The 17,263-nt window shown below is 40.0% G+C and overlaps 2 protein-coding genes across 3 annotated transcripts in view; one reads left to right on the top strand and one right to left on the bottom strand.

Annotated features, from left to right (window-relative positions):
• Positions 1–17,263, top strand: part of UBAC2 (UBA domain containing 2) — a 103,908-nt gene that overhangs the window by 44,651 nt on the left and 41,994 nt on the right. The gene's annotated exons all lie outside the window — the stretch shown is intronic.
• Positions 2,125–15,780, bottom strand: LOC121060383 (G-protein coupled receptor 183-like). Its single transcript, XM_040538117.1, has 2 exons — positions 15,313–15,780; positions 2,125–5,460 (listed from the first exon to the last, which is right to left on the bottom strand). Coding segments are annotated over exons 1-2 (1,107 nt in total). The 5' UTR covers positions 15,315–15,780; the 3' UTR covers positions 2,125–4,355.

Here is a 17,263-nt window from a genome sequence, read left to right as displayed (position 1 = left end):
GACTGATACTAGCCAGCAGCTCAACACCCACGCTTCCGTTTGCTCACTCCTTCCTCCCCAGCTGGATGGCAAAGAGACTAGGAAGAGTAAAAGCGAGAAAACTCATGGGTGGAGATGAAGACAGTTTAATGGGTGAGAAAAAAAAAAAAAGTGCAATGCAAAAGCAGTTGCTCACCACCTCCTCCAAGCAGACTGATATCCAGCCAGTCTCTGAGCAATGGACACCTTTGAGCAATGGACACCCTACCCCTTTCTTCCCCTACTTTTTCAGTTTAACCACTACACGTAGATTTTTGCAGACGGTACTATTACCATGTTGTATAGCAACAAACTGCATAGTGTGAGATCGTCCCAGTCCTACAAGGAAGCAGTACCCATTTGAAGATAACTATGTCTCTTCTGTCAGCTTTCCAGGAGCTTTGAATACGCCAACAGAAAGGCTTGGCTTTGGTGGGTTTGGTTTCACGACCTGATGAATCTCTCTGTTTGGAAACCCAGAATGCTCCTCTGCTTTCTGTTAGGACTGCTGATCTTCACCTGAATCTAAAATGTCTTCCCTTCACTGCCTGGATTTCAGATGTCCCAGGAAATCATATCTTTCCAGTAAGAAATGGCAAAGAGGACTCTACCTGGTCTAACTTAGTGAAGAGGCTTGTAAAATGGTGATTTCTTTGAAGTTGTTTTCCCCATCATGAACTCTTCTATTTACCCTTGGTTATCTACTGGAAATAAAGAAATGTGGCCTTTCACATAGTCTCATCAAAGTCTTCTTAGCAGCAGCCCTAGCCATACGCTCCTCAGTCTTGAATTGAAAAGTATTCTATCATTTTGTCATGAACTCATGACCGGACTTCACCCTCCAAATAGAGACCCTTTATGACTTCAGTCAGGTCCTCATAATGAGTAAGCCACATGAACCTACTTGTCAGCTGCTTGCTTTATCTGTGAAAAGGGTGAGCGAGATCCAGATCTGTACGGCCCAGCCTGTCACATGGAAAAGGTCATCAAAAGTTTTTACCAATGATGGATTCTGATTTTCTCTTGCAAAGCTCATGCTGCTTCAGCCACGTGTTGCATGGCATGGCATGCTCTTGTCTTGTCAGACCAACAGAATCAATCAGGTCTTTCCTCCCTCTTCATGGGAAGTTCAAAGATCCAAGGGATGCTCAGTCTCTTAACAATGTCTTGCACTTAGATATCTGACTCATTAATAAAGAACTTTAATTTACTGTAAGGCATTGTTCCATGAGACCTCAAACAAAGGACTTAGAAGTAGCTTGAAGTACCTACTCAGAAAGAAGCAGTGGCAGACAGTATTTCTTGGGTATCTACGTGGTCACACTTACTGAATGCTGTATGCTTACCAAAAAGATGTTACCTTTGGAAGAGCTGCCTGGCAATCCTCCTTAAATTTCTGAGGGTCCTGCTCCAGGAATTTACCGGTGTGAATGTCTTCAATGTTAATGACTAATATTCTTTCAAAGGAGAAAGCCAGGATACTTAATCGTTATTTTATTTCAACGGATTCTGTTTATGTGTTTTGCCTACTGCTTCCTCAGCATCAGTTGCATACTCAGTGTTGGAGAGGAGAAGAGATACCAGATATGGCTTTACCCCTTCTATTTTTGTGTATGTGGCATGCAGTAAGAGAGGAACTTGAGGTGTGCCACCGTGGGTAACTCCTGTCGTAAAAATATTCAAACAAACAGTGCTGGGGGAAGAATGCCTGCAGAATGAATGGAAAAAGGCATCTTGAACAAAACTGATTTGGGAAGAGCTCTAGGTTTCCAGTATTACTGGCCTCCCTTGTTCCCATGCAGCAGGTTGTTACCACCTCTCTGGTGATGGCTACCAGCCCCACAGCACAACTGGGAGAAGAGCTAAGACAGATGCTCTCTAAGCTATTTTAAAGCAGTGTCCCAGGACAGCTGAAACCACCACGACTACATTTGGCAGTTTCAGATAAGCACACATAAAAGAGTCTCCTCACTGATAGGAGTTTGCAGGAGCTGCGAGTGCTGGCAAGCAGCGAGGGGAAGCAGTGGCATCAGCTGCCACAGCTATAAATTGTCACTGTCTTTGTCTTTAGGACTCTGGTCAGGAAGCTGAGCTTATCATAGCTTTTAAAGATCTTTATTTTATTGTTTTGTTCAGTATCTGAGAAATAATAGAATAAGGAGAAAAAAGCTTTTTTTTCAAACTGGTAGCTAACTGGACCAAAACACTTCAGCAAAAACAGTAGTTTGATTCGAAGTTAGCTGTTTTGTTTTCAAAATCACATCAACGTTCTCAAAGTCTAGACATGAAAATAACAGAATGACTAACATAAGAAAACAGGGACAGGGAAACTCAAGATTTTCAGCATAGACCTTCACTTCGTTTCCACTTAAAAGTGAATAAATACTTGCATTATGGGGTGGTGTGATATATATATTTCAGTTATATTTTACATACAAATATTTAAAAAATAACTTCTTGCCTTTAAAAATTTATAATCACAGATGAAATGCAGACCAAAAGTAAAAACAAAACAAAACATTAATGAACTAAAAAGAGCTTGTAATGGTGTGGTGTTAATAATACATATATTTTATTTCTACAACTTCTAGGCAATCATGAGTGGTCTTCCTGTGTTTTTATCAGGTTATCATTTATTTACTCCTATAGCAACAAATTCTTAAATAATATTTTCAAATAGTTTATTAAAAAAGCCAACAAGAACAGAACTGCTATAGCATACAGAATGAAGCAGAACTTCTGTTGAAAACAAATTTTCTTACTCCACTTTCCTGTGGCTGCATAGTGTCTTTTGTAACTAGAAACTCAATTTTGACAATGTAAGTGGTATGAAATTCAGGGTCTTTTGCACTTTCTCTCCCATTATAAAGTAATTATTAATAACATTTCCATACTGCTGTTCAGATTCGACCCTTCCATGTTTGCAGGTAGGTGGAGGTCAACACCTAAGGAAGGAAGGAATTTCAGAGATGACAAATGTAACATACTTTGATGACTTTCCAGTACAATCTCAATGCTGGAGAGATACAGCTGCAATAAATATCATTTATTCTGACATCTGGCATAGCTTTTACCAGTAATTATCGGGCATTTTTTATTTTTCCTTTTTCATCACATGGTGCAATTACCAAGTTGTGTTGGTATATTAATAAGACAGAAGACAAAAGAAAAGACGTGTGGGCCAGGAATAAAGCAGGGAAGGAAACTGTCACGTTACGGAAGGGCATGACAGCAGGAACCCAAAACCTGCATCCTGGATGTATATTGGTAGTCAGCCAATTCCAGTAGGACGTGTTTAACTCATTTGGTCTTTTCTCTGGCACCATTTCAGTGTGCCCAAATGGATTCCGGACGTGCTCTGTGAAGGCATGGTGGGAAAGCTCATCCTTTCCCAGCCATTCCTGCTGTTACCATTTATTGATCTCAGGTTAACAGTTTGTCTTGTGTCCGTGTCTGACTTCAGCAGAAGTTTTGAAGAACCGTGTATCCATGTTCTTTTAACCGAGACACTGTAGTTTTCATATTTTAGTCTCTAGCATCAACTTCTTTCTTGTGTGTTTATAAATAATTAATATACGACTTTGAAACTCTGTAATACACACCGGAAAGGAAAGTTTTCCTTCAGGAAAAGGGTTTGAAAGATAATACACCTTGAAAAGATGCGTGATTTAACATATGGGAGATATCTAATATTGGGAAGAACCAAAGAGTTCATTAATTTTTCATCTATTATATTTGACAATAGTATCTCTGTGAATTTTCCATTAAGGCATACATGCTCCAGGTACTACAAAATACAGTTTTACCTCCAAAGGACTATAAACTAAGCACTAGAGATAGTCAAACTGTACAGAAGTTGTCCGTTTTGTCTAGAAGTTTGATTCCTTTGCTTGTGTGACTGAGATAACAAAACCATTGCTCTAATTGGAGCTCAGCTAGGAGTCTTGCAATTTCCAGATGTGCTAGTTGTAGTCACTCTAAATAGTAAGCTATATTTGGTTTGATCCTTTCTCAGACATACAGTTAAACTGACTCAAGTCTTTGCTTGATTTAATAACATCCAGGAGTACGTATGTGCAGTATGGAATTTGGACATTCACAATGGTGTGCGTTTCCTGGAAAAAGTAATGAGATCAGTCAAAAGGACGTAGCTAGGAAATTGTAGCTTTGAGTTTTCCTGCTGTCCTGTGATCATTCTTTTTCAGTCTAACACCATTCCTTGATTTCCTGACAGTCTGAGAAACGGAGTATTCCTTAAGCTGCTGTACAGGGAACACAGAGATTTTTATGTGAACCCAGGATTTTTAAGCCTGCTTCACTGCAGTGTACTACAGACTTTATTTTTCAGGTAACTTCCCATTGGTGGATTTTGCAAGTACCATCATTTGTGTTTCTCCCACATCCCGTGAGCTTTCTTCATGGTGTGACCTGACAGCGCTTGAAATTGATATGCTCACTTGTCGTCTGAGTATTTTCAATACAGTTCTTTTGTATCCTTTGCATGCAAAGAAATAGATGAAAGGGTCTAGGCAGCAATTAAAATTCATCAGAAACACAGTATAATGGAGTGACTTCTGGAAAATTTGCTCTTCACTGCACAAGGGTTGGTTCTGAAGCTTCTTAATCATGTGTTGTATGATTGCAACATGATAAGGGGTAAAGCAGATGACGAACACTATAATTACAAATATGATGGTGTTGATGGCTTTTTTGTTTATCCCTGATTTTTCAGTCAGTGGATTTTCCTTGGCTGTTTGAAAAAGCTTGCAGCTAATTTGAGAGTAACAAAATAGTATAATTCCAAGGGGAATAAGGTACCCTACTAAACAGGCAGCAAGAAGTATAAATGGTAGATGGGCTATTTTTTCAAAGTTTGGGTATTCCATACATGTAGTCCTTCCATTTTCTTCCTGTGTCATGGGTTGTATAAGTAACGGGAAAGTCTGGCTGAATACAAGAAACCAGATAAACACACAAATACCCTTGGCATATTTAATCCTTCTGATCTTGTATCGAAAGGGATGGACGACAGCAAAAAACCTGTCAATGCTCAGAAACGTCATGAAGTTTACACCTGCATAAGTGTTGATGTAAAACAAGAGAGCAGTTATTCGACATAATGCTTCTCCAAAAGGCCAGTGGAAACCCAGGGCGTAGTAGGCTATCCTTGTAGGCAAGGCGATACAAAACAATAGGTCTGAGAAGACGAGATTTGTTGAATAGAGAGTAGTAGAATTGATCTTCTTCCTGTTTTTGAAAATGACCGTGAGGGCGATTGTGTTTCCAAGCACTCCAAAAATTAAGATGAGGCTGTAGAAGACAGACAGGAGTATCCTTGCTGTATCTTTATGTTCATATAAGTCACAGGTAGAACTGTTTGTCTGAGAAGTTGTGGAAGTGTCCATTTCTGCAACCGCTGTTTTTGCAGGAAGCTCAGTAGACCTAACATGAAAAAACAAAAGGGGACATTTTGTAATATGTGTAGATAAACTTCTTCTGCAAAACAACGGTCAACCTACATTGCAAAAAGCAAGATTGTAAAAAACTGAAATGAAACTTCATTGTGGTGAAAGACTTTCAAGCCTCTTTCCAAAAACAAACAAACAAACAGATGGCTCTATCTGGCTTTTCTATTTCCATCTCAATGCCTTCTCTCCTGAGAAAAATGAGACAACGGGCAAAGTAATAAACCAGGGATGCCATATACTTAGAAAGTGAAGCTTACAGGCAGATAGGCAGGAGGTGGGCGGCTGTTCATAGCAATCCCAGAGGAAAAGGGAGTCTGAAGATACCACATGATAAATGAGCATATGAAGTCCCCAAGGGTCAGTCAAGCAGACAAAATCTTTGAAATGTATTGCTGATAATTTTTAGGTAGTTTTTATTTCTAACGATTCACTTTGTGATGGTTTAACTTGTTTGGAGAAAATATTTTTTTTCAGCATTCCTGCTTACCATACTGATATAATGATTCAGCATGTTTAATGCTAGTGCAAAGAATTGGCTTTTACAGTCTAATTCAAATATTGTTTATATATATAAATTGATAAGACTACTGCTTCAGTCTCTTATTAATCATGCTGCAAAAGAGATAAATCGCAGCAAAAGTATTTCGCGTGTTATGATTTAGTGCATTTTGGAAATTGTTTAACCTGAATGGTCAAAAATGACATGGAAGAAATGCAAAGTGGCAGTGATTTGGGGGACTTAAAATAAAAAAATGAGTTGGCAGAATTTTAGAAATGGAAAGGACCCTGTCCTGCTGATGTTGCTTCCAGTGCAGAGTATTTTCAGTTGTGTTGTTATACCTAACAGTTTCACACCCTAGGCATAAATGGCAGAAAGGATGGGGCATCTAATGGTACTCCTTAAGCAGCTGTTCTGCAAAATAGTCCCTAAAGTCTGAAGAATTTAGCTAACAAATCACAGAGAGAACTCTCTGTTATAGATTAGTACCATCCTTAAAGTATCTGTCATTTTTATGGTTTTCCTTCTTAGCTGTTCCTCATTGAAACTGTTCCTTAAGTATTTGATCACCGTGAGTTCGTAAAGAAAAGGCATTTTGCACTGGGTTTATATGGCAAGGTTTTGGTAGCAGGGCGCTGCAGGAGTGGCCTGTGTGAGAAGAATTCAGAAGCTGCCCCTTGTCAGATCAGACCAGTTTCAGACAGCTCCAAAGGGACCCACCACTGCCCAGAGCTGAGTCAATAAGCGATGTTGTTTGCACCTCTGTGAGAGCAGATTTAAGAAAGGAAAAAAAAAAAAAAAAAAAGTGCTGCACAACAGCAGCTGGGAGAGCGAGGAGTGAGCACCAGCCCTGCAGTCCCCGAGGTCAGTGCAGCAGGAGGGCAGGAGGTGCCCCAGGCACGCAGCAGCAGTTCCCCTGCGGCCTGTGGAGAGGCCCCTGGTGGAGCAGGCTGTCCCCCTGCAGCCCATGGGTCCCACACGGAGCAGATCTCCACGCTGCAGCCCGTGGAGGAGCCCCCGGTGGAGCAGGTGGATGTGGCCTGGAGGAGGCTGCGGCCCATGGAGAGCCCCCGCAGGAGCAGGCCCCGGGCCGGAGCTGCAGCCCGTGGAGAGGAGCCCACGCAGGAGCAGGGGTCTGGGGGGAGCTGCCGCCCATCTGTGGGGGACCCGTGCTGGAGCAGTTTGCTCCTGGGGGATGGACCCCGTGGTACGGAGCCGTGTGGGAGCAGGTCTTGAAGAGCTGCTGCCTGTGGGCAGCCCCCGCAGGCTCAGTTCGGGAAGGACGGCATCCCGTGGGAGGGACCCCATGTGGAGCAGGGGCAGAGAGGGACCGTGAGGGAGCTGCCGAAGCGTTGGGGACTGACCGCAGCCCCCATTGCCTGTTCCCCTGCGCCACTTGGGGGGAGGAGGAAGGAGAGGGTGGATGGTGAGGAAGGTGTTTGTAGTTTTGCTTTGTTGTTTCTCACCGGTCTACCTTGTTAGTAATAGGTCATAAATTACATTAATCTCCCTATGCTGAGTCTGTTTTGTCCATGACGATAATTGTTGAGTGATCTCCCTGTTCTTATCTCTCCCGTTGAGCCCTGTTCATCATCTTTTCTCCTCCTTTCCCTTTGAGGAGGGGGAGTGGGAGAGCGGTTGCGGTAGATAGAGCTCAGCTGCCCAGCTGAGTAAAACCACCACGTGTTTCACACTCTTTTGACTGTGAAGAGCGGTTGTATCTTTCAGTTCTTGCTGGAGAGACTGCATGTGAAAAGAAGTGAGATGATTTTATTCCTTGCGCTCTCCAGAAAACCTGTAGGAAAATTTCCAATAGCCAACCAGGCACATTGCAGTCACAGACTGTGTATGTGTTCATACACTCTTGTAAGAAGGTGATCACCAGGAGAATATTCTTGTGAAAGTCTTTCAACATCACTGCTGCAAGCACCATCACCTCAGAATTATACAAAGCTCTATTTATGCAGTTACATATATTTAAAAAAAAAAAAAGAAGAACAGAAGAAATTATTCTTATGTACAGTCTGGGATGCTCTCAGCAATCACTCTAATTGGTCCTTTTCAAAATCTTCAGGCCGCTTGTGTCTTTATGACTGTGATGTGTCTATATTTCTGCAGATATTAAATATTAGTGCTAGTTTTGGTATCAGACATCTTTGCCATCTGGATGACTCATACAAACTGTCAGCCTGTGTATCTGCACTTATATGGATTAAAGCAGCAGTCAAAACAAGATTGCTTCTGCTTTAATGCAGAATATCTGGAGATAAAAGCTGTTGTAAACCGATTTTTACATCCATCTGATATCTTTAATTAAAGCATCTAGGTTATTTCCGAGGATCTGCCTTTCAATGCACAATATTTGCAAACAACTGTAACCTGCTGTACCTTAAAGAAGTCTTTATAGAAAATACTTCTCCATTTTACATGTTTTAAACTATACCTTTTATAAAGTATTAATTATCTTTTAGTTAACTTGTGGAGGCATTGAAAGGTTAGTATCTTCTTTCATGTTTGAGATTGTCCTATTTATTTCAGGTTGTTCACAATTAATTTACCCGCAACACGTATTGTAATTCAGTTTGATCAGACTTCTGCCTAGGTTAGCAGGGGTATGTAAGGTTCCCTGTAAACACTAAACCTGCAGATAATGGATGATGGATCTCAAATTCCTGATTTTTACCTAACTGTAAACTCCATATATTAAGATGCACGAGTAAGTTATATTACATGTGATTAAGGAAGAAACTTAGCATCTGAATACTATATCAAGTCTATACACTAGCTATCAAGTCAATATCAAGTCTTGTACAGGCTGTAGGAAAGACAGGTGAGTGATTTCCGACTGATAAATGTGAAGTGTTCTGATTCTTAAAGATACCAGGGAAGCACGTAGCATGTGTCAAGATGTGAAGACTGCATTCGGGGTTGGAAGTTAAATCTCATCTGGGAGCACTGTGGCTTGAATACAGGAATTGAATTGGTAAAAATCAGCTCTGTAGCTGTTGCACAGATTTAAGAATGTCTGGAATGTCTAAGAATGTGTCTTCCATATAGAAGCACGTAGCATGGTTCATTTTACTTAAGTGTAACAGGCTGATTTTTGCAGAAAATGTGGGGTTTTGTAGGCATCTGGATAAGAGTTGGTGAGGTATTTTGGTTTGTTCTGTCTCTCTTACTTGTATGTTTCGGACTTCAGACTCGCAGCATGACATGTATCTTCTACCCATGTCTTCCTTGAAATTTAGGTAAAATCATTTCTTAAACATATGCAAAGAAAAATTATGTAAGATTTACATCTTACAAGATAAACAGTTCTATAGCAGTGACTACCTACAGTATATTCATGGCATAATTTTATTTTCTGTTCACTGTAATGTGATAGTTTTTGTTCATAAATAATATGTAAGGTTGTCACATACATTCATTTGTCTATCAATGTTCATAAAATGTAGAATATCTACTATTCAAACACATTTACATATGACTTAGGAAAATATCTATAATTTCAGTGACTTTTTTTCTGACATCAGTAGAATTTCATAAAATGTCATCTACTTTGTGCTATAAAATAGGATCTTCTACTTTATTGTAATACAGTCATCTAGAAATTGTTATTGCTCAAAATAGGATGTTCACCCTCGTGTAAAAACATAGCTATATTGAAAAGGAGTCCAGCCAGGAGAGAGCGTGTCTATCCATGGTGCTAGCATGGATATACGTAGGGAGTGGCTAACTTGAGCAGCTCTTTCCCTTTTCCCATCCTTCCCCACTCTATCACAAGGCAAGCACAGGTACGTTCCTGGTCCCTAAAGAAGTTCCCTAGTTGCACGGTGGAACAAACTGGCCACAAACAGATGAGAAGAAAGCCAGAGAACCACAGCTCGTGCACTTCCAGGTCAGCGTGCACGTCGTTGCTCCTTGGAAGAGGATGTCAGCAGGCTCTTCGGCTTGCCGTGGGAGTCAGCCCTGGGCAGGGATTCCCTTTGATCCTCTGCTATTCCCAAAATATTTTGCCTGCTAATGTAGGGCACACGTTTTACAATACTCTAGATTAGTATTAGTATTCGGTTTGTATATAGCTATGTGTGGGCATTTTCAAGCAGTCACTGTGATGTCTAGCTGCTACATTTCCTGAATATATTTCGTATTTTTAAAAAAACAGTTGAGATACTCTATCTGTCTTGGGGCTCAAACAGATGATAAAGTTGCTGCCATATCACAATTTAATGTACGTCAGCTGAGCTATGGTAACTTCTTTGTACTTCTGAGCTCTTGTTGTTGTTGGATGAACTCCGTTTCACCTCAGCAGGCATTTCAGCTTTTCTTGTCAATCTTGAACCAGGCTGCTTTTAAAATAGTGATTTCTTCCTGAAAGGGCGTCTAGACTATTGAGTAAGACGAGATAGTTTTCGAGCCCTATTCCTTGTGTCAGGTTGCTATTTATTTCTTGGCAGCAATCCTTAGTGATCGGTCTACTATACATACACAGCATATGCCATACTTCACAGAACATATCTGAAAAAACAACAGCAGTCCTGATTAGGGTACTTACTGCATTTTTTGCATTCCTAGAGCAAAAGTGGAGAACGTTGCCTCTCTACTGCTGCAAATCTCAGACCAGCTGAGCAGTGCAGTGACTTGATTCTTACTGATTTTAGTGAGCTGTGTGCCCTAGAACCTTACGAGGACATTGCCGTGCACTGTCACGAATGCAGACACACCGCTGAAGCTAACCTTGGGAGTCACTACCAGAGCGTTTGCTCTTCTCTGTTGACAGATTAAATACCCCTCTCCAGCGGTCTACGGGGTTTGTTAATGATATTATTTTGAAGTATGTATTTGGAGGGAAAAAAATAAATTGTTAATTTACTTTACCGATTTAGTAATTTTAGAAAATATTGCCACAGTTTTCTGGCAGAGGTATGTAAGAAATTTTAAGGCATGAAGTTTTTAAAATTCCTGTCTCTATATGAGTGTTGTAAAGAAGGTTATTTATGCTTTTACTTTTTTCTGAGTCTGCAGACGTGCAGTCCTCGATGATACTGATAAAGTTCTAGTGCAGAGAGACCACTTACTCATTTAATGTGACCTCCCATGTAATCAAGGTTATGTTAGTATTTTAGTTGTTTGTGTATGGATTCCACTGTCTTGATTCGCAGCATATTTTCCACAAGGGTATTTGGTCTTGACTTGGAGAACTTGAGAGGGAGAATTAGCCCTTTGTATTGGAGTATTGTTTAGTCAACCTCCCTGTCAAAAATGTGGGTGTCTGTTATTTTTCTCCAAAATCAATTTGCAGATACTGTTTTTGTTGAGCCTTTCCTCTTAGAATAAAAACTGCTTTAGCAAATAGTCCGTCTGCCCACAGAGGTGTTTATACAGTCTTGTTGTTTTGGCAATTCAAGGTGAGCTTCTCAGATGTCTCGCCGTAAGGCAAAATAATCTGTGACTTCTGCTCTAACTCCAGTTCAGTCCGCTACGGGAGATGGGATTCCAGGTGCTGGCATACTTGAAGGTGTCCTCACCACTCTGTCCCTGTTTTTTCTGGTCTGTGGGTTAGGTATCAGAGGGAGGTGGATAGCATTGCACTGGGAGCTTGTTAGCTCACTGTGATCCTGGAGTGCTTCCCCAATTCACTGTGTCCTAGGGTAACTCCAGTCTGTGGGCATGGCCACGGTTCTCAGCTTCTTCCTGGGAGGACCTTACGCCTGGGAGAGTCTAAAATTAATATTATGCCCAGGCTTACAACCAGTGTGGCTTGTGCCTTATTGTTCTGTCTCTTGCCATTTTCAAGTTTTAGCATTGTATTTGCTTTCTGATCGTTGATGAAATACGTTGACATACACCCACTCAGTAATGTTTTTTTTTTTTCTTTAACCAATTACTTGATGAGATTTGTTAGCTAGCTGGCTTTTAATCTGTTCTCTGTGGTTGCCTGATGTTTTACAGCCATAATATCTACTCAGAAAAAAATCACAGTACCAGGTCAAGCTGCTTATAAAATCTAAAATGTGTTAAATCTGTGCAGGTGCCTTTGTCAGCCAGTTTTGTAATCTCATCAAAGAAGGAAATTAAGTTCTTTTAGGAGATTGGTTTTCTGTGAAAACGTTTGACTGGCATTAGTTATTTGTTTTACATCTGTAGCACAGTACACAAGAGCCCAGCTCAGGGTAGACTTCCCACTGTGAAGGGTATTGGATGAATGGAAATGGTGGCTCCAGTTTGGAAATAAGTAATCCAAAGCCCAGGTTCTCTGAGATGTGTCTGTATGATGGCCTTTACACGTAGGATACAGGTGTTGCATGTATTCAACTATTAAAGTGCATAAACCTAAGCCATGAGCCAGCAATTGTAGCGTTACAAACTTAGATTATGTGGTTTAAATAATAAATTTAAATTATAAATTTGTGTATGAATATCTGAGGGGAGGGTGTCAAGAGGATGGAGCTGGTCTCTTTTCAGTGCTGCCCAGCGACAGGACGAGAGGCAACGGGCACAAACTGAAGCACAGGAAGTTCATTCTGATTATGAGAGGGCGCTTCTTTACTGTGAGGGTGACAGAGCACTGGCACAGGTTGCCCAGAGAGGTTGTGGAGTCTCCTTCTCTGGAGATATTCAAAACCTTCCTCGATGCCATCCTGTGCAATGTGCTCCAGGTGATCCTGCTCGGCAGGGGGGGCAGACTAGATGATCTTCACAGGTCCCTGCCAACCTCGGCCTTTTGCACTTCTGTGATTCTGTGAAATTATGTGCAAGCAGTGATACAAAGCTGTCTCTCTGTAAACTAAATGAGTTTTCCTCCTGTTATCATCTCCTACTTTCGGTATAGGAACACCGTCTGTTTTTTGTTTGTTTTTGTTTGTTTGTTTTTAGCAAGAGAGAGAATATATAAAATACTTCAACTGCATATTGTAATCTAATGTGCGATTCGTCTGTCTCTCTCTTTGTAATTTTTTCTCTTTTTTTGTGATGAGTCCCTAGTTCATCTGTCCAGCAGCTGATTTAAGAGGGATACCAATTAAATTCTTGGGAAGGCATGGCAAGTCGTTAGAAAGCTCTATCCTGGCTCTGTACATAGTAGGATTTAGTCACTTTGAGACATTGTTGCTTTAACAAAGTGCAATGGGGAATAACACTGTTTAGGTATGCATAAAGAGTATAAATGAGAGTCGTCCTCTGTAGGTCTAAGCCGTTAAGTCTTAGAGAATTTATAAACAGTGGAAGATGGGAACTATGCAATGCTGTGGTAGTGTAAGTTTAATGTTTTCCTTAATCTCTAAAATTAATTTTCTTTTGACCAGTAATATTTACTGGCTGAAATTCTAATTTAACATACACGTGGTCTTCACTGCAGTGTAAGTTTTATGTATTTGAGAAAAACGTTTGTTTCAACTAGGTTATGTTCATTAAGAAGTGTGCCTGCTAAGTTGCATAGTAGAATGCTTTGTTGTTATAGAAAGGTTCAGATACCTAAGAAAGCTGCACATATCTAGACATGTATTACCAGCTTGGGAACTACACGTGGTTAATAAAAGCTGAGGCAAGAGACAGGCGTGTCCTAAAGCTTCCTGTTTCTTTCTAATGCTGTAACCCTCACGTTCTTTTAGTGCATTATGTTAATTTACAGTTTTCAGAGCTGTTGAGTTTTGTGTCCAAAATTGCAACGAGTAAGCCTGATGACTGAATCCACAGGTCACTACCCATGGCTAATTTCGGTGAGATAGTTTCCAGTCTAGTGCTTTTACTCTTTCGTAGTATAAACCCAAATTTGAGAATCCAAATCGTGCATCGCACGAATTAAATTCTCTTAATGATGGCTATGAAGAATTAAAATATTCTTTAAACATTTCTAACAGAATTTGCAGATGCAGACTGTATGGGATCTTTATGGTTCAGCTTTCATCTACTACTCTTTTACAAAGTTGCATGACGATTACATTTTGTGTCCTAAAATAATAAAAGTTACGGTAAAGTAATGAAATGGAAGTAAAGTTGAGTTGAAATGCTGCATAATTAGTTAAAGTGGAAGACGTGTATGTGTCTAGCTCTTATCTGTTGGATCTGTCTTTCCCAATGTGATCCCTGCTATGGAAGTGTGAGAATTATCCAACCTAAATCATATTTTCCAAAGATGCATGTTAATGTGAAGAGCCGTGCTCATGATGAGAAGATTAACCTCCCTTCAATTTACTTGCTTAAATCTATTTAATGTAAAAAAGAGAGAGCCTAAAAAATAGCAAATAAGCAAAAGAAAAACCTTAGCCACAACTACATTCCTGCAACTAGAAGGAAAGAAAGGTGAAAAAAAGATACAAATAAGGAATTTGTATCTTAGTAACTAGAAAAAATGCATGTTTTTTTTTTCTGCCCAGATCATATGGAACCTGTGCAGGTACAGTCTTTAATTAATTTTAGGGATTAAAACTTCATGACTTTAGTTTAAATTTATTATTCATTGCGTGTGTATGTACTCCACAATCTCTGAAGAGAAAGAGATGAGATTTGAGCTGTTAAAGACTAATTGCCTGGTAAGTTGTCAGTCCCCTTGTCTCTATTCCAGAGGAGCCATGGAAATGTTAGGCAGACCTCTTATATTATGTGCTTAAGGGCATGCATGCCACCTCTATGTTTTATTATAAATGGTAGTTGAGTTGCTGACTGTTGAACAGTCTATCTTGTTTTGCCAGTATTACATAAAAAATATATCCTGTTTAATAGGAAGGTGTATAAAAAATGTATCACTTGTATTTCTAAAATATTCTGCTTCACTATTCAGACATGAGAAGAGCGACTGAGGAGCTCTTGAGCAGAGAATAAAGACAAGTAGCGCGTATGAATGAGCAAGCTGTGCATTCACTGCCATAGTACAGATTTGTTTTAAGGCTTTCTCCTAGTATTAAAGTATTTTGCAAGGTTCAGTGAATGACTTAAGAACTGCAGTGTTTCGCTTAATACTTGAACAGTAGTTATTTTGCATTAGTATCATTTAAACTACTTTTACTGAAAAAGCTAAGATAATGCAATATCAAACATTTCTTTCTGATTGTCAAAATTATTAGAAATGTTATTTTAAGAAATCAGTGGTATAAGAAAACATTTGAAATAACCTGTTGATGTTGTGGATCATCTGGCATTTTAATAAGAAATAAGAAATAACAAGTAGCATATTAATATGGCAATGTAAAATGTTACAGAATTTATTCTACAAGCCTTGTCTCTCCTACTACATGAACATATTCATAATAATGCAATAAAGAAATTATCTTTCTGGAATTGTTTGCTGTTCAGTGAAGAAAAAAAAAGTTATTTCTTGTCTGTACTTACATATCCGTAGCTTCTTAGATCCTCTGAGCAGCTAAGGGCATTAGCAGGATGGCTTGACTGTGAAAGTTTACCCTTGCACATTGTTTTCAAGACTGATTACGTGAGTCTCTTTTGTGGGAGGGGTAGATTTTTTTTCATGTGCTTAAAAAAAAGCTTGTTTGTATGCTGGTCTTGATTTGCTGCCTACAGTTTTATGGGATGTGAAAGCATCTATTTTTAATTCTTTTGCAATTAGTCTGTTCAAAGAGAGTAATTAGAAACGCCTCCCCCCCACCACAAACTACGCGTTACTGACTTTCATAGAAGGGACTTTACCCAGAGGTTTTCTTGACGAATTGTTGACCAACCGAAAAATCCTGAGTGAAAAACGTTGTTTATATTACATCTGCATTTAAAAAAAAAAAAAAAAAAAAGGAAAATCAATAACCCACAACACCAAAATTTAGTTTGGAGCAAAGAGTAGTATGATCGGTACATGCTTTAAAATCGCTTCTTACTGATCAGATCTGACACAGCACAAGAAAACCTCAGGCTTGGGGCATGCTGATATGCTGTGTAAAAACAGACATCTCAACAGCCCGTGTACATTCCCAGCAGTGTTTTAGAATCGTAATGATGAGGCTTTACAGAAATGCCCTTTGAAAATTTGTGAGGGAGTTGAGGAGCCTGGCTGGTTCTAGAGATTAGTGAGGATGTGTAACTTGGTAAGCTTATTGCATTTTGAGCAAGGATACAAGTTGTAGTAATACACACGCAAGGTATACACATTAAAATAAATAAACAGCTTTTAGAACACACGTCGGATTCTGCTAAAATGGTATCGGTAAGTATAGGTGGGAATAGGAAAGGAATGGGATGTCAAGCTGCGAGGTAACCTGTAGGCACCTGGAATAACCTTGTTTCTGGGTAAGGAACCTTGATCTGACAGCGAAACCGTGTGTTTGCTGAAAAGGTTATGGAGATCAGAGATAGATGGAAAACCCTGCCATTTGCTGTTAGAGGCGGTGGCTGAGTGTTACGTGGGATTTTCCCCACAAATTCATACTGATCGTTCATGACTGCGAAAGGCAGTTTATCTTTCAAGTGGCCTCATTTAAGTGGCCTGATTCTCAAAAATGAGCAAGTAGGCACGATGATGCCGGTCTTGGCGGGTCCAGCGCATGCGGAGGTGGGATGCTTCTTGGGAGAGCTCGGGCGGTGTTCACAGGGCGAGCTTCTGGTGACACTGCCACGCTGGAGGTGTGCAGGGACAGGACCTTGCCTGACGTGTCTGCCTCGTCAGGAAGCCTGAAGTAAATGCAGATTTTGCGACACAGTTCAACTTCACTAAACGTATCTCATCTCACAGGAAATGTCCTTGCTATAGCAGAATGAAAAAGAGCCTTGCTAGTTACTTTTGTGCTTACTTGGAGCTTTTAGGTGGCACCACACCGTGATTTTCAGTGCTAAGCTCCCACTGCAGGCACGGCGTGGTTCTCCTCAGATGGCAAGGAGCTGAAGTGCCTGATGTAGAATGTCCTGCTCCTTATTTTTTATGTGCATTTATCCTCCAACACCACATTAAGAAGGTCTTTGAGAGAACTTACTGGGCTCATTGTCGATTTTTTCTCTATTGTTTTCAAATTATTTTTTAATTATTTAGCTTCATCAGAGAATAAAATCTCTTTAAATGAAGACTTAACTACTTTTTAAAGGGAAATTACAGAGGGAACTTGCTTCATATGTACACAGAGTCATACTACAATGTGGTTCCCTGTCCAGCAGCAAAAATATGTGGTCGAAATGAGAAATTTCTAGATACAAAGGCAGGTATGCTCAGGGGCTGACATTAATACCACAACTTCATATTAAAGGAAATGATCATTTCAAAATAACTGTAGCATTATGAAAATAATACCAAAATGCATTTCCTGCTCTGATCTGATAAAATATTACTTTTCTTTGATTAATA

This window comes from Cygnus olor, chromosome 1 (genome assembly GCF_009769625.2).
Source record: "Cygnus olor isolate bCygOlo1 chromosome 1, bCygOlo1.pri.v2, whole genome shotgun sequence".
In the NCBI taxonomy this organism is placed as follows: Eukaryota; Metazoa; Chordata; class Aves; order Anseriformes; family Anatidae; genus Cygnus; species Cygnus olor.
The sequence above is the reverse complement of the archived record's forward strand: the minus strand, read 5'-3'. Positions and strand labels throughout refer to the sequence as shown.